The sequence below is a fragment of the Grampus griseus genome (genome assembly GCF_964374135.1).
Source record: "Grampus griseus genome assembly, chromosome: 2".
Classification (NCBI taxonomy): Eukaryota; Metazoa; Chordata; class Mammalia; order Artiodactyla; family Delphinidae; genus Grampus; species Grampus griseus.
In genome coordinates, this window is record NC_139018.1 from 120,183,251 (window position 1) to 120,204,151 (window position 20,901).

General features: G+C 43.0%; 1 protein-coding gene across 1 annotated transcript in view; it reads left to right on the plus strand.

The window, feature by feature from the left end:
• TBC1D2B (TBC1 domain family member 2B) overlaps positions 1 to 20,901 on the plus strand; it is a gene marked incomplete at its 5' end in the record, with an annotated part of 87,269 nt that overhangs the window by 33,752 nt on the left and 32,616 nt on the right. Inside the window, one exon of the mRNA XM_082648390.1 lies at positions 18,746 to 18,909. Coding sequence (XP_082504516.1) covers positions 18,746 to 18,909 — 164 coding nt within the window. The remainder of the gene's footprint in view (positions 1 to 18,745; positions 18,910 to 20,901) is intronic.

Sequence of the window (20,901 nt, forward strand, 5' to 3'; positions counted from 1 at the left end):
AAGACTCTGTGCTCCCAGTGCAGGGGCCCGGGTTCTATCCCTGGTCAGGGAACGAGATCCTGCATGCCACAACTAAAGATCCTGCATGCCGCAACTAAAGATGCCTTATGTGGCAATGAAGATCCCATGTGCTGCAACTAGGACCTGGTGCAGCCAAATAAATAAATAAATATTTTAAAAATTAGTATAATTTCTTTCTTTAATGTTTGGTAGAATTCATCAATGAACCCGTTTGGGCCTGTACTTTCTGTTTTGGAAGGTTATTATTGATTCCATTTTAAAAATAGATATAGGCCTATTCAGATCTTTTATTCTTGTGTGAGTTTTGGCAGATTGTGTCTTTCAAGGGATGGTCCATTTCATCTAAGTTATCAAATTTATGGGCATAGAGTTATTCGTTGTATTTCTTGCGTATCCTTTTAATTTCCATGGAATCTGGTGATTTTCCCTCTTTAATCTCCGATATTAGTAATTGGTGTCATTTCTTTTTTCTTTAGTTAGTCTGGCTAGAGGCTTATCACACTGATTGATCTTTTCAAAGAACCAGCTTTGGTTTCATGTTTTTTTTTTTTTAACATTAATTTATTTTTTGGCTGTGTTGTGTCTTAGTTGCGGCACTAGGGATCTTTCATTGTGGTGCACGGGCTCTTTGTTGCGGTGCGTGGGCTTCTCTCTAGTTGTGGCCTGCGGGCTCCAGAGCACGTGAGCTCTGTCGTTGCAGCACGTGGGCTCTTTAGTTGTGGTGTGTGGGCTCAGTAGTTGAGGTGCACGGGCTTAGTTGCCCCATGGCATGTGGGATCTTAGTTCCCTGACCAGGGATCGAATTGGCATCCCCTGCGTTGCAAGACAGATTCTTAAGCACTGGACCACCAGATAAGTCTCTGGTTTCATTTTTTTCTGTATTGATTTCCTGTTTTCAATTTTATTGATTTCTTCCCTACTTCTTATTATTTATTTTCTTCTGCTTACTTTGGATTTAATTTGCTCTTATTTTTCTAGTATCCTATGGTAGAAACTTGGATTATTAATTTTAGATCTTTTTTCTTTTCTTTTATATGCATTCAATGCTATAAATTTCCCTCTAAGCGCTGCTTTTGCGCATCCTACAGATTTTGATAATTTATGTTTTCATGTAGTTCAGAATATTTTAAAATTTCTCTTGAGATGTCTTCTTTGACTCCTGTTAGTTGGAAATGTGTTGTTTAATCTCCGCATACTTGAGGATTTTCCTATTAACTTCTGTTACTGATTTCTGGTTTAATTCCACTGTGGTTTGAAAGCAGATGTTGTATGTTTTCTGTTCTTTAAATTTGTTAAGGTGTGGGGTGGGATAGGGAGGGTGGGAGGGAGGGAGACGCAAGAGGGAAGAGATATGGGAACATATGTATATGTATAACTGATTCACTTTGTTATGGGGGAGAAACTGACACACCATTGTAAAGTAATTATACCCCAATAAAGATGTTAAAAAAAAAAAAAAATTTGTTAAGGTGTGTTTTATGACCCGGAATGTGGTTTGTCTTGATGAATGGTCCATGTGAGGAAAATGTATATTCTGCTCTTGTTGGATGAAGGAATTTATAAATACCATTTACATGAAGTTGATTGATGGTGTTCCGTTTGACTGTGTCCTTATTGATTTTTTGCCTGCTGGATTTGTCTATTTTGGAGAGAGGGGTGTTGAAGTCTCCATCTATGTTAGTGGATTCATCTGTTTCTCCTTTCAGTTCTATCGGTTTTTGCCTCACATAGTTTGATGCTCTGTTGTTAGGCACATACACATTAAGAATTGTTATGTCTTCTTGGAGGACTGACGGCTTTATCATTATGTCATGCCCTTCTTTATCCCTGACAACTTCCCTTACTTTGAAGTCTACTCTATGTGAATTTAATATAGCTCTCCTGCTTTCTTTTGATGGGTGTTATTTAGCACAATATATTTTTCTCTATTTACTTTAATCTATTTGTGTCTTTATTTAAAAGTGGGTTTCTTGTAGACAACATATAGTTGTGTGCTGATTTTTGATCCATTCTGACAATTTCTGTCTTTTAATTTCTACATTTACACCATTGACATTCAAAGTGGTTATTGATATAGTTGCATTAATATATACTGTATTTGTTACTGTTTTCTATTTGTTGTCCTTGTTCTCTATTGCTATTTTTGTCTTCCACTCTCTTAACTGCCTTTTGTGGTTTTAATTGAGCATTTTATATGATTCCATTTTCTCTCCTTTCTTGGCATATCAATTATACTTTTTTTTCTTTTTTTTTACTTTTTTAGTGGTTGCCCTAGAGTTCCCAATATGCATTTACAACTAATCCAAGTCCACTTTGAAATAACGCTGTCCACTTCACAGGTTGTGTGAGTACCTTATGACAACAAAATAATCCCAGTATCCTCCTCTAGACCCTTATATCATTGCTGTTATTCATTTCACTTATATATAAAGCATACGTAGCACATATATACATAATATGTATACATAAGCATACATAATATATGCATAACATAAGCTTGCACATATATAAAATGTACATCAGTATACCATACGTAACATGTATACATAAGCATACATTGTTGATATTATTATTTTGAACAAACTGTTACCTATTAGATCAATTAGAATAAGAAAAATAAAAGTTTTCATTTTACTTTCACTTATTCCTTCCTCAGTAATCTTCCTTTCTTTATGATAGATCTGAGTTTCTGACCTATATTATTTTTCTTCTCTCTAAAGAACTTAATACTTCTTGCAAGGCAAATCTACTAGCAACAGATTCCCTCAATTTTTTTTTTTTTGGTCTGAGAAAGTCTTTATTTTTTTTAATCTCCTTTTCACAGTTTACAGAATTCTAAGTTGGTGGGATTTTTTTTTCTCTCAACACTTTACATATTTCAGTCTACTATTATTTGCATGGTTTCTGAGGAGAGGTCAGATGTAATTATCTTTGTTCCTCTATAGGTAAGGTAGTTTTTTTCCTCTGACTTCTTTCAGAATTTTTTATCTTTGATTTTCTGTAATTTGAAAATGGTATGCCAAGGTATGGCCTTTTTGGCATTTATCCTGCTTGGTGTTCTCTGAGCTTCCTGGAGCTGTGGTTTGGTGTCTGAGGTTAATTTGGGGAAATACTCCATCATTATTGTTTCAAATATTTCTTCTTTTCCCCTCTCTTTCTTCTACTTCTGATATTCCCTTTATGCATATGTTACACCTTTTGTGGTTGTCCCATAGTCCTCAGATATTCTGTTCTTTTTTCTCTCCTTTTTTTCCCCCCCAGTCTTTGTTCTCTTTGCCTTTTAGTTTTGGAGGATTCTATTGAGATATCTGTATGCTCAGAGATACTTTCCTCAGCTGTGTCCAGTCTACTAATAAGCCCGTCAAAGGCATCCTTCATTATTTTTGCAGTGTTTTTTTTGTCTCTGGCATTTCTTTTTGGTTCTTTCTTAGAATTTCCATCTCTGCTTACACTGCCCATCTGTTCTTGCATGCGGTCTACTTAATCCATCAGGGCCCTGAGCATATTAATCATAGATGTTTTAAATTTCCCGCCTGATACTTCCAACATCCCTGCCATGTCTGGTTCTGATGCTTGCTTGTCTCTTCACACTGTGGAGGCTTTTGCCTTTTGGTATGCCTTGTAATTTTTTGTTGGTACCTGAACATGATGTTCTAGGTAAAAGGTAACTGCTATAAATAGGCTTTTAGTAATATGGTGATGAGGTGTGGGAGGTGAGGAAGTGTTGTATAGTCCTATGATGAGGGCTCAGTCTTTTAGTGAGCTTGTGCCTCTGGAGTTTGAACTTTGCAAGTGTTTCTCCGTGTTTTTATTCCTCCCTTAGGTGGGGCAGGATGGCTAGAATGGGCTGGAGTTGTGTATTCCCCTTCCCACAGGTCAGTTAGGCTCTGATAATACCCAGGTTAGGCTCTGGTTAATAGTTCAGGCCTTGTTATGAACAGAGTACTCTGGAGTATTTAAAAATTATTCCTGGGCTTCCCTGGTGGCGCAGTGGTTGAGAATCCGCCTGCCGATGCAGGGGACGTGGGTTCATGCCCCGGTCTGGGAGGATCCCACGTGCCGCGGAGCGGCTGGGCCCATGGGCCATGGCCACTGAGCCTGCGTGTCCGGAGCCTGTGCTCCGCAATGGGAGAGGCCACAATGGTGAGAGGCCCGCGTACCGCAAAAAAAAAAAAAAAAAAAATTATTCCTTTTCCCCTCTCCCTGCCAGAAGTCAGAGGGAATTTTTCTCTGGTATTCACTGTGGGAACCTGGTCGAGCTCCTGAAGGTAACTCTCACAATACTGTGGGGACCCCTATGACAGGCCCTCTGGAGTTTTTATATTTTTTTTTTTTTTTTTTTTTTTTGCGGTATGCGGGCCCCTCACTGCCGCGGCCTCTCCTGTTGCGGAGCACAGGCTCCGGATGTGCAGGCTCAGTGGCCATGGCCCATGGGCCCAGCCGTCCCACAGCACACGGGATCCTCCCAGACCCGAGCATGAACCTGCACCCCCTGCATCGGCAGGTGGACACCCAACCACTGCGCCACCAGGGAAGCCCACCTCTGGAGTTTTTAACTCGCCGTTGTCTGTACTGAGCCTCCAGCAAGTCATCAATTACGGTGAGTTTTCCTACCCTGGCATTGGTTCCTTAGGTGATCCTCTGCTCTAGGAAGCTGCGACTCCCCGTATTGGCCTGTCCTTCCAGTATTGGGGATAGCAGTTGGCCCTGTGTCCTCCCCTCTCTTATGGATCCAGGAAGTGGCTTGTTCCTTAGGTCACTGTTTCCCCATATTCTCACTCCCTGAGCTGCTGTGTTCTGGCCATTCCGTACCTTACTCCTCACCCAGGACCTTCCTTTATGGTGTGTCCTTCTGCTCGGGGTGCCCCATGTCATCTGATTGAGTCCTTTGCCAGCCAGTGCCGAAGGTAAGGTGGGAGGGAGGAGGCAAGGTGGGGCTGTCTCCCTGGGTGCCTGCAACTGGAGCAGCACTACTTTCATTGATTTCAACCTGTTGGACTTCTCCTTAAAGAAAGGGTTCTATGCTCCTAAAAATGTTGGAAAGCCACCAAGAGCTTATCCCTTTCTTTTACAGGTTAAGAAGCTGAGGCTTAAGAGAGGTAATGAAACCACAGAAATGCATCTTGGTGGGGGGCTCTGAGGAGCTCCGGTTCTTTATGTCTCAGCACAGGAAGAATACTGTGAGAGGCAAAGTGATAGATAAGAAGTGGTTTATTAGAATAGGACACTTGTGAGGTTCACAGGCGGCTGGGCAAGAGGGTGCCTCCCCAAGAACTTAGTGGGCTACAGTTTTATAATCAAAGGAAAAGAGGGGAGGGGGAAAAGACCACCTTCTTCCTCACTCTTTGAGTCTTCCATCGTTAACTCCTCCGACATGTTGGGAGGGGGAGTTTTTGACCCTATATGACCCATCCATAGCACTGTCACGGTGCTATGGAAAAATTACTTCAGTATAATGAGGGTCTTTCACTTTGAAATGTCACCTTTCCCAAATTATTGCTTTTTATGTGTGCAGAGCATGTCCTAGGGGTCATTAACTTACTGACATCACAGGGCAGGATGTGGGTCTCATTCCACCATTGTTTTATTGTTTTGGGACATGTCTCATGCTTCTGTTGCATGGTTTTGTTGCTAAGCAAGCCTGCTTGGCTTTGTTGCTAGGGAGGTCTGCTTTCTTGAGTGATCATTAACTTACAGGGGTCTCCCATACTTTTTTCTTTACTTACGATCCCTTAGTGGAATTAACTATTTAATCACCTACTTTGTCCCTTTACTCCGTCCCTGTCAGTAAAGTGACTTGCTCAAGACACATAGCAGGTGTATGGCAGATCTGAAAGGCACCTTGGGTGCCTCGATTGGAGCCAAGTGTTCCTTCCACCTCTCATTGTAAGAACATATTCGGGAAACTGTTGATTTGCCAGATTTTCATGCCTAACTAGCCTCATCTGCCCTCAAAGTTAGATAATGGAAAAGGGCAGAGACAGACCTGTAACACTGGCGGCTTTCTGATTATGGAGTGTGTCCAACCTAGGAAAGTGAGCACGTGTCACCTTTGCTTGTAACAACTGACTGTTCACTTTCAGGGTTAAAGGTCACTTGGAGTTATCTTCTGTCAGCTGTGCCTTCCCGCTGTAGCCCAGTGATTAAGAGCCAGACAGCTGACTTCAATTCCCAGATCTACAACTTAAAAGCTGGATAACTCAGGCAAATTACTTAAGTTTCATTTGTAAAATGGGGGTAATAATCACACATACTTCGGGAGATCAACATGATGATGACAACTTGAGCTGACCCTCACTAAGTACTAGATGAGGGCTAGTTGTTGCCATTTTGGGGGGAGACACAGCTCATGGGAAAGCCATTCTCCACGGAGGTCCAGGGGGCCACTTCCTGTAGAAACCCTGATGTTTATTGATTGGCATATGGATCTTAGGTGTTTATGGTTTTTGTTTTCTTTTTTTTACTTACGGCGTGCTTAGCGAAGGTTTAAATAAGATGCTTTAGGTGTGTAGAGAGATTTTAATGACCACAGAAGTATTAAAACAATATTTCTATATTATAAATTCGTGGCTCAAAAATTACATATATTTTATATAAATTTAAAATGGTGTTTTAATTAAAGTGTAGTCATGGATTAAGGGATAATTTTTTGTTTAAGTTTTTTTAAAAATTTATTTAATTTATTTTATCTTTGGCTGCATTGGGTCTTCGTTGTTGCCCACGGGCTACTCTAGTTGCGGCGAGCGGGCTTCTCATTGCAGTGGCTTCTCTTGTTGCGGAGCATGGGCTCTAGGTGCGTGGGCTCAGTAGTTGTGGCACGTGTGGGCTCAGTAGTTGTGGCACACGAGCTCAGTAGTTGTGGCTCATGGGCTCTAGAGGGCAGGCTCCATAGTTGTGGTGCATGGGCTTAGCTGCTCCGTGGCACGTGGGATCTTCCTGGACCAGGCCTCAAACCCGTGTCCCCTGCATTGGCAGGCGGATTCTTAACCACTGCGCCTCCAGGGAAGCCCCTTGAGGGATAATTGGTTGCTTGTCTGCTGTGCTTTTATTGTGTTTATCAATACAGTTGAAACTCTCTTAACCAGCTTCCATTCCACCAGCTCCCCTATTTAACTGACATTCTAAATTCCCTCTATAGAGCTGTGGTCCGCAATGACCGCACGAGACTAATGGGCTACCGCAGGGCACCCTGTGCCTCTGCTCCCACCAGCCACCTGCAAACTTACCAATAGTTGGCTGGCTTTGTTCCTAACTAGTTGTACTTGTTCTTGTAATTACATAATTCAGTGAAATACTTAGTAAACCCATAACATATTAAAATGAAACGTTTTTTCTGTGAAAAGTAAGTTGAACGCTTGGGGGAAATTTCATAAAGGTGAGTCATTAAAACACTGCCAGGATGTGGGTGGCACAGTTGTGAAAGATAGGAAAAAAAAAATTGTTCAAAACCTGTAAAGATTCTATACTTAGATTGTTTCACAACTGTAAGTCCCCATTCTACTTTTTAAAAAGAAGCAAAACAAATTTGGAAAAGTTAGATGATGTCTTATGGGTGTGATTTATCCTAAAAAGATACCAGGGAACTGTGTTCAGTAACCTCAGACTCAAGAAGAAGCCTTGGCTGGCCTACATCTGGAGGCTGGCACACCAGCGCACACTGACTTGTGCCTTTATTGGTACATGTGTTTGTTTTCAGTTACTGTTAAATGGTTTCCTGCTTTGACCAACGTTTTCATTAATCTACTAACAGTCCAGATCACTTCAGATAAAAGAATTCAGGTAAAAGCTCTCACGTGCAGTTCTGGCTGGTCCATGTGTGAGTGTGCATGCGTGGGGGTGGGAGTGGGAGTGTGTGCCCTGGAGGCCGTGCAGAGTTTGAACAAGATGGGTAGGCGTGGGAGGTGTGCTTAGGCTGCAGCAGTGCTGCGGGTTATGTGATGGCAATGAGCATTGCCCTGTGGTTCTGTGAGTCCATTGCCAGGTGCTCAGCCATGCCTGACATGTGGCCGGCAGCTCCCAGGGTCCAGCTCTACTTGTGCTCAGGAGTGGGGTCACGCCGTGGCTCGTGCTCTTTGTAGTCAGCCTGGGTTTTGGAATCACAGTCCTGCTACTCATTAGCTGTGTGATGTTGAGCCAGTAGCTTAACTTCTCTGAGCTTTATATTCTCCATTAGTAAATTGGCGTGTGTGTGTGAATACCCTTCCCCAGTGGGTGGGTGTGTTAAGGTTAGAAATAAGAACTGCCTAGCTCAGTGTCTAACTCTTCGTAAGTGCTCAGGAAAAAGTGGTCACACGATCCAGTCCTGTTGGTATTGCTGCCACTGTTGTTACCCTGCCTCCGTTGAGCCAGTAAGTGAAGTGGGTCTTTACTTTATTATCCATACATAAAGTAGAGGGTGCCTTTCTGGAGGATGGGTGTGAAGACCAGGGTGACTGGGAAGGTGTGCTTGTCCTTCTGGGCTTGCCTCTGATAGGTCTTCTGCTAGCTGCTGACCTGCTCTGACCCTTTGTTTTTTGCTTCCCTCTTGACCCCTCAGGCCAGGTATAGTTACTTGTGTGCATGGCTGGTGTTCTCAGGAGACTGTTCTGGTTTTGCTGGCTAGGACCATGCCTGGTGGCTCATCCCCAGTTTGTAGCAGAGGGTGCGGCCCAGACCAAAGCAGGCAGATGGTTGGTGAATTTGGGGAAGTCGTTCATGCCCAGTAACTGTAACATGGTACTTATTTGTGGTTTCCCTTGTAAGGCACAGCTCTGTCTATACAAGACAGAATTTAGTCACCATGCTGCTGCCCCACGCTGATGTTTCAAAGCCAAGCCTCTTGGAGAGGGAAGCATGAAGGACGGTGACCGGCTTCCTGGCTGGCAGAGTTTCAGTGATTGCGGGAGTTGGCTGGGCTTCCTGCACCTTGCTGCATTAGCGCCCAGTCCTCTCCGACAGCTCCTTGGGGAGCAAGGGTCATGCTCAGCAGCTCTGTCCCAGCAGTCCTCTCCACCTCCACTGGCCGCACACTTCTGGGGGCCCACGAATCAGAAGGGCCACGGTTGCATGACACCGCTCCATGAAAATTGCTGCAGTGGTGAGAGGAGCGATGACTTTGGCTTATAACCCTGGCTGGGATGTGTGGTCATCCTAGTCAGCATGGGAAACAGGCTCAGAGAACTTGGGTGCCTTGTTCAGGGCCACCGAGGGAGAGAGTAGTTGGCCCACGTCTGCCATTGTATTTAGAGTTGGGGGCTGGGAAGGGAAAGCTGCCTGCACCCTGTACCGTCTGCCGGTCCTGGGCCCACCTATGGCAGGGGCCCTATACTCTCAGTGACCCGCATCAGTTCTTGCCACTAGCTCAAGCCTTTCGGGAGGCGTCTCATTGCCTTAGGCCGCAGGCTACGCTGCTGAACGTGGCATTAGAGGGCCAGTGGGCTCATCTCCCCTATCTCAGGCCTGCTTGGCCTCTTTCGGTTCTTCAAACGCACTGTCTTCCCTACAGGCCCTGGTCAGGCTGACCTTTTGCTGGGAGGGCTCTCTCCTCCCGGTGACTCCCGGTCACCCTTCAGGGGAGCCTCGTTCCGCCCACCCCCCTGCTTTTCCTTCACAGCCCTTACTACCACTTGGAATGATTCTGTTTCTTTGCATTCTTGTCTGTGGTCCACCTCCCTGGTGGGGCTGGGGCCTCCATGGGGGGGCAGGGACGCTGTCTGTCCTGGCTGGGTGTGTCCCCAGCACCTCACATGGTACTTGGCACGTGGTGGGTGTCTGGAGCCTGCTTGAGGAAGGAATGATGAGCGAAGGGCTCAGTACCCTTCCCAGGGCAGAAGCACTCTGTTCCTGCTGCTTGGGGTTTGTCCTCACCCTGTGCACACGTGCGGGTGGCACTGTCCACACCCTCCTGCCAGGGGCTGCAGTTCCGTGGGTGCTGTCTCTGCTATTTGGCCTCCTGGGAAGGGGTTTCCTTCTAATGAAGTGTTGTTCACCTTCTTGACTGGGAATCCACAGCAAATAATATACATTCATACATAAATGTATACTGTTTGTAAGCACACAAAACTGAAACAGAAATTTCATGCAATTTTAACGGATATATCTAGTAAAGCCGAGTACTAATTTCTCTTCCAATGTATTAAAAAAATTCCCATCATGACCCTCGAAATGGATTTCATGGCTCTTTAATTCTATCTCCTGGCCCGCTAATGGGTTGCCACCCATAGTTTGAGAAGCACTGCTTGGAAGGCTGCCTCTGGTTGTGTAGCCTGGCTCCGCGCCCCCCCCCCAGTCATCTCTGCATCTTCCTCTTCCCCCTCCTCTGTGGCCTGGGTGCTCCATTCGATAAGAGGTAGTCCCTCCCTGCCTTTGAGGTACTTAGAGTCCTCAGGGGAGACAGACAGGCAGGTAAGGAGTCCTGTCATAAGGCACTGTAGGGTGCAGTTGAGGGCTGAACCCAGCATGTCATGCCTCCCCGGGTGCACTGAGGGGGTGGTCGGGGAGAAGGTTGGGAGGGGGCAGGCTGTGCCGTGGAGGATGAAGTGGGACCTGCCAAAGGGAAAGGTAAGTACAGAGACTCACCTATGCAAAGGTGTGGAAGTCAGAACAGGGTTTCATGAGTTCACAGATTCATGTTGCTGGGAGCTTAGGGTGCTGGGTGGAGGTGATGATCAAACAGTTGCTGAAGAGGCCGGGAGGCCCAGGGTGAAGGGATGGGGTAGTGTCTGTCCTTTGGGCAATAGGAAGCCGATAGAGCTGTACCTGCCTGGAAATTCTATGATGAGATTAGCTTTACTTTCTTTTTTTTTCTTTTGAGGCAGTGCACATTTTATTAGATGTGCGTTCTTTAGAATAGGTGGACTCATTATCCACATTAAATGTATAGGATATTTTGGAAAGGGCCTTTCTTTCTTTTTTAAAAAAAAAATATTTATTTATTTATTAAGGCTGCCCGGGTCTTAGTTGTGGCACACGGGATCTTCGTTGTGGCATGAGGGATCTTTAGTTGCGGCATGAGGACTTCTTAGTTGTGGCATGCATGTGGGATCTAGTTCCCCAACCAGGGATCGAACCTGAGCCCCCTGCATTGGGAGTACAGAATCTTACCCACTGGACCACCAGGGAAGTCCCTGGAAAGGGCCTTTCTGATGACACTTCTTTCCCATTATGTCAACAATAAATATATTTTAACTTTAGATATAATGCTCCAAACTTGAATGCCTGTTGAAATACGGAATGTAACAAAAAGTAGTCTTGCAAAGCCCATGGTTCGAAGGGCAGTAGCTTATTGGAGAGTGGTTGTGTTCATTTGCTCTGGCTGCTGTAACAAATTACCATAAACTTGGTGGGTTAAAACAACATAAATTCATTCTTTTAGAGTTCTGGAGGCCAGAAGTCCAAATCAGTCTCACTGGGCTCAAGTCAAGGTGTCAGCTGGGCTGGTTCCTTCTGGAGGCTCCAGATGGGAATGCGTCCCTGGCCTCTTCTAGCTCCTGGTGGCTGCCAGCATTCCTCGGCCCGTGGCCGCATCACTCTAATCTGCCTCCCCAGTCACGTCACTTGCTCCCCTTCTTATAGAGATATCTTCCTCTGCCTCTCTCTTATAAGGACACTTGTGATGACATTTAGGGCCCTCTCAGATCATGCAGGGTCATCTCCCCATCTCAAGATCTTAATATAATCACATCTGCAAGTCCCTTTTGGTTATTTCTCCTTTTTTTAATCATTTCAAATAACATTGTCCTGGTATCCCTGACATACGTCTCCATGTCCTTGTGAGACTCTATCTGAAGAATTGATGTGTGCGAGAGGAGATATTAGGATATCTTTATTAGGATAGCTATTGCCAATCAGAGCCCCCCCGCCCCCACTTTTTGTTTCTCTTGGCAGGGCTTGTAGTTAGGAGGGATGGAGCTGATTGGCTGCCCTGGAGGTAGCCTGCTCTCCTTCTGCCCCTGTCTTCCTGACACGTACAAGGAAGTAGCAGAGGCCAAAACTTGACTGGGCAGGGTGTTTGTAGAACTGTGAGCTCTTGAAGGATTTAATGGGGCATTTTCCAGCCATTCTGTCAACTTGTAAAACTAGCTGATTATCAGAGTTGAAATGAATGTTGAAAAAATTATTACTGTTTTAGGTGGACATTTTAAACTGTATGTAGAGAAATTGAACTGAAATATGTAAACCTAGAAACAGGTTTTCTTATTAATTATATAGATTGCTGGTATTCGGTTTGTTTGTTTTTAAATTTTCATCGGAGTATTTACAATGAAATAGGATTTACAATGTGGTTGCTGGTGTTTGTTTTTAAAAGTTCAGCCTGAACACTGCAGCTGTCAAGGTGACATTTGGCTGCCTGGTGGTCTCCTGCTTTTCACTTCAGATCAGAGTAGCTGAGTGTTTATTGAACAAAACAGCAGGCACCTAGCACCGTGCCTGGAAGGACACAGAAGTTGCTCTCAAAGGTTTGTCAGATGACATTGGGTTCTTCAAAGGGCAAGCACTGTATGAGAACGGCCTCGAGCATCAGCCAGCAGAACCCCATTTAAACTGGCAGTGAATTCTAATTAGTGCACAGGCAGGACACATGGTCAGTGCAGAGGCCTCTGCTGACCGGAGCGGATAGGACGAGTGGTTTGAGAAGCATATACTTTACTGACCCCCATGTTGCACAGTCACAGAATTCGGTTTTACCACTAAGATCTAAAGCAGGGATTGGCTCTATAGTGTTTCAGCTAAAGAGGTTTTCGCTTTGAGCCAGATCTGGTTTCTTCATCACCTAAGGCTTGGCAGGTGGTACCTCCCGCAACCGAGGCTCAGTCCCTCAGCCACAGGTGAGAGCATGGCATTTGTGCAGGTGGGCCTCATGACAAGGCAGGAATGCCAAGACCATGTTGGAGAGAAGGAGGGCGTGTGGAAGTTCTGAGTCATTTAAGTTGCTGTTCTCTCTCCCCAGGCATGTTCTGTTTTTCCCTGTTCTCGCATTCCTCCCTCCTGTATCCACCATTTAAGGACCAGGGCTGAGTAGCACAGTTTGAAGGCTCCGGCAAATGGCAAGGAGAATTTAACTTCTCAAATCGATGGTGGTGGTAGTAACATGCCACATGTGAGTGAAGGCTGCTGTGAGACCCTGGCCATAAGTGGGGCAACTGAAATTTTATAGTGTAGTGGGTCCAGTGTACCCAGCTAATTGTATCAAAGAAATGAGCAAAAGTATATGGAGCATTTGTGAAAGTTTCTTTTTTTCCTGAGCAACTATTTTGAAATAGTTTTCTCCACAATTCTGTAATTTTTATAAAATCAGCCTTTACTTCAACTTTGCTCATTGGGTTATAGTGGTGATTTTACTAGCGTTCCTCTATGCAGTTCTCTGGGAAGATGTGTAGCACGGTTGCCAGGCACTAGAAGAGACTTAGGAAATAAAAGGTACATGTAACAAGCTCTACACTGTTTGTTTGCCAGTTCACTCTTGGTCCCAGTAAATAAACCATAAGAAAACTTTTAGCAGGTGTAAACATATAAGCAGGTATAATTGCCAGGTTCCTGGTGACTCCTTGTTAAAACAGAGTGATGCGAACATAAATATTTTAGGTAATTTCTCTGCATTCTTCTAAATTCTTAACGCACTTTAATGAAATTCAAATAAAGCAAAAAAAAATCATGCTTTCAAAAACATAAAACACTGAAAATGACTATTTTACATGAGAATGTCATCTGATTCACACTAGAGATGAAGCTACCTTTTCATCGCCTACCTTTAATCTACCTCAGGAAACTCCAAATGATGCACATTTCTTCCTCTTCTGTATTTGTTTTTCTTTATTTTTAAATATTTCCTGTTTGTTTGGTTGTGCTGGGTCTTAGTTGCAGCATGTGGGCTCCTTAGTTGCGGCTCATGGGCTCCTTAGTTGCAGCACGTGGGCTCCTTAGTTGCGGCTCATGGGCTCCTTAGTTGTGGCATGCATGCAGGATCTAGTTCTCTGACCAGGGATTGAACCCGGGCTCCCTGCATTGGGAGCGTGGAGTCTTATCCACTGCACCATCAGGGAAGTCCCTGTTTCTTTATTTTAATAACCTTACTGAAGTATAATTTATCTATGTTAGGTGTACAGGCTGATGGAGTTTAGAGATTATACATATTCATGTAAACACCTCCATAATCAAGATATAGAGCATTTCCACCACCTGCAAGTTTCCCTCATGCCCCTTTGCATGAAATTTTTAAGAATTTCATATATATGGAATCATACTGTATTTGTATGTCTTCTTTCATTTAGCATCATCTTTTTGAGACTCATTTATTTTGTGGAGTGTTTTCACATCTCATTCCTTCTTTATTCCTTAATAGTATGCAGTAAGTATGGATATGTCACAGTTTGGTTTTCCATTCACCAGTTGACAGATCTTTGGTTGATATCCAGGTCATGGCTGTTATGAATAATGCTTGCTCTGAGTATTCACATCCAAGTCCTACATGTAGACATGTTTTCATTTCTTTTGGGTAAATATGTGGGAGTGGGATCGCTGAGCTGTTTAGTTAAGTGTATATTCAACTTGATAACATACTGCCCTACTGTCCTCCAGGTGGCTGCCCCATTCTGTGTTCCCATTAGCAGTACCTGACTGTTGCAGTTGCTCCACATCCTTCCTGACACTTGGTACACTTGGACACTTGCTGGTGTTTTTAACTTTAGCCATTGTGGTGGGTGTGGTTCATTTTGATTTTAAGTTGCATTTCCCTGATAATTAATAACGTTGAGTATCTTTTCATGTACTTGTTGGCCATCTGTATATCTTTGGAGAAATGACTATTCAAGTCCTTCACCCACTTTTAAATTAAATTGTTTATTGTCTTATTATTGAGTTGTAAGAGTTCTTTATATTTTCTGAATACAAGCCTTTTGTCAGATATAGGTTTTGCAAATATTTTTCCAAGAAGAACTTTTAAATCTTGATAAAGTTCTTTTATCATTTTAATCTGTTACAGATTGTGCTTTTTGTGTTCTGTGTAGGAAATCTTTGCTTAACCCAACGTCACAAATATTTTCTTCCCTGTTTTCTTCCAGAAGCTTAATTGTTTTAATTCTTACTCATTTATATATTTTAAGTTAATTTTTATGTATTATGTGAAGTAAGGGTTGAAGTTCATTTTTTCCCATACAGATAACCAGATGTAGTATCACTTTTTGAAAAGACTATCTTTTCCCCATTGAATTTCTTGGTACCCTTGTTGAACATCAGTTGACATTATTACATGCTTAACATTACCCCATGGCTTGTTGATTCTTCCTTCGTCTTTCTTCTCTCTGTTTTATTTTGGATAGTTTCTATTGCACTGTCATCAAGTTCACCAATCTTTCCTTCTGCAATATCTCATCTGCTATTAATCCCATCTAGTGTATTTTCATCATAGACATTGTAGTTTTATCCCTAGGTTATTTTTTTATTATTTATTTATTTTTTTGCGATACACGGGCCTCTCACTGCTGTGGCCTCTCCCGTTGCGGAGCAGAGTCTCCGGACGCGCAGGCTCAGCGGCCATGGCTCACGGGCCCAGCCGCTCCGCGGCATGTGGGATCTTCCCGGACCGGGGCACGAACCCGTGTCCCCTGTATTGGCAGGTGGACTCTCAACCACTGTGCCACCAGGGAAGCCCCCTAGGTTATTTTTAATTGAAGTATAGTTGATTTACAATGTTATGTTAGTTTCAGGTATACAGCAGAGTGATTCAGTTATATATTCTTTTTCGGATTCTTTTCTATTATAGGTTATTACAAGATATTGAATATAGTTCCCTGTGCTATACAGTAGGTCCTCGTTGTTAATTTTATAATAGTAGTGTGTATATGTTAATTCCAGACTCCTAATTTAGCCCTCCCCATCCCCTTCCCCCTTTGTAACCATAAATTTGCTTACCATAAGTTTGCTTTCTATGTCTGTGAGTCTGTTTCTATTTCATAGGTAAGTTCATTTGTGTCAGTTTCTTCAATTCCACATATAAATGATATCATATGATATTTGTCTTTCTCTGCCTGACTTACTTCAGTTAGTATGATAATCTCTAGGTCCAAACATGTTGCTGCAAATGGCAGTGTTTCATTCTTTTTTATGGCTGAGTAATATTCCATTGTATATATGTACCACCTCTTCTTTAACCATTCATCTGTCGACAGGCATTTAGGTTGCTTCCATGTCTTGGCTATTGTAAATAGTGCTGCAGTGAACATTGAGGTGCATGTATCTTTTCAAATTAGAGTTTTCGTCTTTTCTGGATATATGCCCAGGAAGGGGATTGCTGGATCATATGGTAACTCTATTTTTAGTCTTTGAAGGAACCTGCATACTGTTCCCCAATTTACATTCCCATCAGCAATGCAAGAGGGTTCCCTTTTCTCCACACCCTCTCCAGCATTTATTGTTTGTAGACTTTTTGTCAATGGCCATTCTGACTGGTGTGAGGTGATACCTCATTGTAGTTTTGATTTGCCTTGCTCTAATAATTAGCAATATTGAGCATCTTTTCACATGCCTGTTGGCCATCTGTATGTCTTCTTTGGAGAAATGTCTTATTTAGGTCTTCTGCCCATTCTTTTGCTTGTGTTGGGGTTTTTTTGTTTTTAAATATTGAGCTGTGTAAACTGTTTGTATATTTTGGAAATTAATCTTTTGTTGGTTGTGTCGTTTGCAAATATTTTCTCCCATTCTGTAAGTTGTCTTTTCATTTTGTTTCTGGTTTCCTTTGCTGTGTAAAAGCTTTTAAGTTTAATTAGGTTCCATTTGTTTATTTTTGCTTTTGTTTCCATTACTCTAGGAGATGGATCTAAAAAAATATTGCGTGATTTATGTCAAAGAATGTTCTGCCTGTGTTTTCCTCTATCTCTAGAAGTTTTGATTGGGATCTTTGTCTCACATCTTCCATATCTCTATTTAACGTGTTCAGTCTTTCTTCTAGCTTCTCAAACGTGGGGAAACAGTTACAGTAACTTTTAAAACCCTTGTCTACTAATTTTATTATTTGTCATTTCTGAGTCTGTTTCTGTTTAGTGATTTTTCTCCTTAGAATGAGTTGTATTTTCTTACTTCTTTGCATGCCTGATAATTTTTATTGCATGCCCGATATTATGAGTTTTACCTTTCTGGGTGCTAGATTTTTGTGTGTGTTCGTGTACATATATTCTTAAGCTTTGCTCTGGAATGTAGTTTAATTACTCAGAAACAGTTTGATACTTTTGAAGTTCACTTTTAAGCTTTTTTAGGTAGTATGAGAGCAGGCTTTAGTCTAGGGATAATGTCAGTAACCGTTTTCCAAGTACCAGTCTACCATACTCCATGACGTGTGAGGTTTTCCACTCTGGCCGGTGGGACTAGACACGATTGTGTGAGCAGAGGGATGGTTCTTTCCCCATTCTTGGATAGCTTTCTTACACACAAGCCTAACAGTACTCATCTGGAGGCTTGGGAACCCTCTGATGTTTCTGCAGCCCTCCATACAGCTCTCTTCTCTCCAGTACCGTGCGCTGTGAACTCCACCTGCCTTGGGATTCCCAGCTGTCTTATCAGTTCATGGGAGAGCTCCACCTGGGTTCCCCCTGCCTGCACCGTGGCCTGGAAAGTGTCTAGGCAGTAAGCTTGGGCAGGGGTGGGGCTTACCTCGTTTGTTTTCCACCTCTCAGGGATCACTGCCCGGTGTAGCCTGATGTCCAATATCTGAAAGTCATTGTTTCCTGTATTTTGTTCAGTTTTTCAGTTGTTTCAGATGGCTGTAAATCCAGTCCCTCCTAGTCCATCTTCATTGGAAGTAGAAATCCCAGCCTAGTTTTTAAAAGTTTTAATGAAATAATTTTAGCACACTGGCAAGTGTAAAGTATAGTAAATTGATTACCTGGGTAACCGCTGCTAAAGTATATAATTTTGTCAAATTTCTGCTGCGCTTTTTAAAACACAAAGTAAAACATTACAGATATGGTTCAAATCCTTTCTTGTCTCCATGATCCCATTCTTTTCTTGCCCTTCACAGGAGTAACCATGTTCTGTATTTGATAATTATCATTCTTGTGTGGATTTTTAAGTTTTACTACATATGTGTGTATCTATAAATGATATCTATTAATAGTATTATCGTGAAGATTTAAACAAATATCATGTTGTACATATCATTCTTCAATTTTCTTTCTTTTCTTATTCAGCATTGAAAAAATATTTGTCCCTATGATGCACGTAGCTTTAGATAGAATGTACATTCCACAAGGACAGGAATATTTGTTCGCTAGCATATCCCAAACATTTAGAACAGTGCCTGGCACATTGTAGGCACTTAATTAATATTTGTTGAATGAATGAATTCACTTTAAGTGACGTATAGTATTTGATCGTACGAATATGCTACAGTTTATTTATCTGTTCTCTTGTCAATAGATGTTTAGGTTGTTGGGGTTTTTTGCTAATATGACTGGTGCTGCAGTGGATGTTCTTGTTTGTGTGTCCTTGTGCACAAGTTGAAGAATCTAAGAAATGCTGGGTCGCTGGGTCTTAGGGCAAAAACTTCTTCAGCTTATCTGTATGTTGCTGAATTGTTCTCCATGGCAATAGTTCCAATTTATACTCCCACCAGCAGTGTAAGAGAATTCTCATTTCTCCACATCCTCACCAACATTTGCTATTATCAGATTTTAGTTTTTGCCAAGCGTATGTATGTGACATTATGTTTTGCTTTACCATTTAAAAAAAAAAAACATTTCATTTTTCCCAATAGAAATTCAATGTCTTCTTTTCGTCCTGGGAGAGGGCATAATGACAGTCGGAGGAGTGTGTTTTACACCAATGAAGAGTGGGAGCTTTTAGAGCCAAGCCCTAAGGACCTGGAGGAGTCCATGGTGCAGGAAGAAAGGAAGAAGCAGATCCCTGAAGGAAACAAAGGTATGGATGTGGTTCCTGCTGTCTTTCATTCTCTCCGCTGCCCTCTGTTAACCACTGGTGATGTGGGAGACCCTTTGGTAGCAGGTATCACTGGGAGCATGCGACCCAACGGGAGTTGTGTTCTCTTTGTGGGAAATAAAACCTAAAGGCTTGAAAATGAGATGTCACAAGAAATAAATAACTGTCCAATCCTGTGGTTCTGCAACTTTTTCAGGAGATAGAAGATCTGGAAGTCATGGTGCTCTTTACAGAAATACTGATTTAAAAAAAACTAAAACTTTTTATTTATAGAAATTTGTTAGTGCACACACAAGTAGAAGCTGTAGTGTCACATTCCACAGTTTTGAACTTATGGCCTCTCTTTTTTCCTCTGTATCTCCTCTGAGCTCCTGCCCCTCCTGGCACCCACCACCAGCTGGGTTATTTTAAAGGAAGTTCTAGATATTAATCCTTTGCATCTGTAAACATTTTAGTATGTATCTCCAAGAGATGACTCTTCAAAAGAACCACAGCTTCATCGTTATACCTAAACACCTACAGTAAATCCTTCTTGTCTACTTCCCCAGTTGTTCCATAAATGTCTGCTTGCAGTTGGCACGAGCAAATGAGGGGCTAACAGGCCCCCAAGTGTGTTTAGTTGTGTGTCTTCTTGGGTCTCTTTCAGTCTGAACCGCTCTCTGTTTGTTTTTTGTCTTCCGTTTCCCTTGCCACGCCTGTTGAAGAAACAGGGTCTACCTGTCAAGGAATTGCCCACATTCTGGATTTTGTTAATTATATTTTTGCGGGGTCACAGAATATGCTTCTCCATCCCTGTGTTTCCTATACACCTGTCGCTAGAGTAGAGGCCTGCCCAGATTCAGGGTTGACTTTTAATTATGACAAGAATATTTTGGGGTGAGGTGGGGGCTAGGGATGCTGTGTATTTCTTGTTGCATCACATCTGGAACCACATCGTATCTGGTTTTCCCTCTTTTTGTGATATTAAGGTCAGTCAGGATTTAGGGTGTCAGCCTGACCCGTTCATACATCTCTCCATTGGCATTTTGCCTAATGCGTTAAGCAGCCCTTCATGATCCTACATCCATTGATCCATTGAGGGAACATTGATGTTTTAAATGTAAAATAACAATAAATAATTTTGAAATTCTGCCTTATGCTTCATTCTGGCACGAGCTGGCAGGATGAGGAGGCAGGATTTTAGGAAGTCTTTACTGAGAGCACATATTTACTGAAGGTAATATGTTTTTCTGTCCCCTGGGAAAGGACCACATGACTTGCTTTGGTAGGGAGTTTACTTGTAATCCCCAGGACGGTAGCATGGAACCCTAAGGTCCAGTGTGACGTGGTGAAGATGTGGGTCACGTGCCTCGTGACCCAGCATGTGGCACAGCCAGCGGGGCACCCAGGAGAGGGGCTCATTGTCAACTGGGAAGGCCTTCTGAGGAACAGGGATTTGTGTTGGGGATTTGGCTTGTTGAAGGTAAACACTGTTGGCTCTGACTTCCCCATAAGACTCTAAGAATGCAATGGAAGGGTGAATGGTAGCAAGATTGGGAAGGAAGAATCAGTAAGGCTCAGTGACTCGGGTGGGGCAAGAAACTCCCAGCACCCCTGGACAGCAGCTTCTTGTCTGGGAGCAGCCTTCTCAGCCTCTGCCCAGCCCCTGATCCCTTTGAGAGGGAGCCTGTGTGGAAGACACGGAGGGACCAGGATGTCTCTGGATTTTTATCTTGATGATTCATGGATATTTCCTGTAATGGCTCCAAGAATCAGCCTGCCAGCTTCTTGTCCATGTCATTCATGGGAAGTAAGCTCATCTTCATACACACAGAAAAGTCCCCCAGTCAGAAATGTGTGGCTCAATGGATTTTCACAGAGTGAGCGCATCCATGTAGCCAGCACTTACTTGAAGAAACAGGACGGCACCAGGAGTCACAGCCTCCATCCCCAAACCCCTCCCAGTCACTACATGGCCTCCCCGCCCCCGAAACC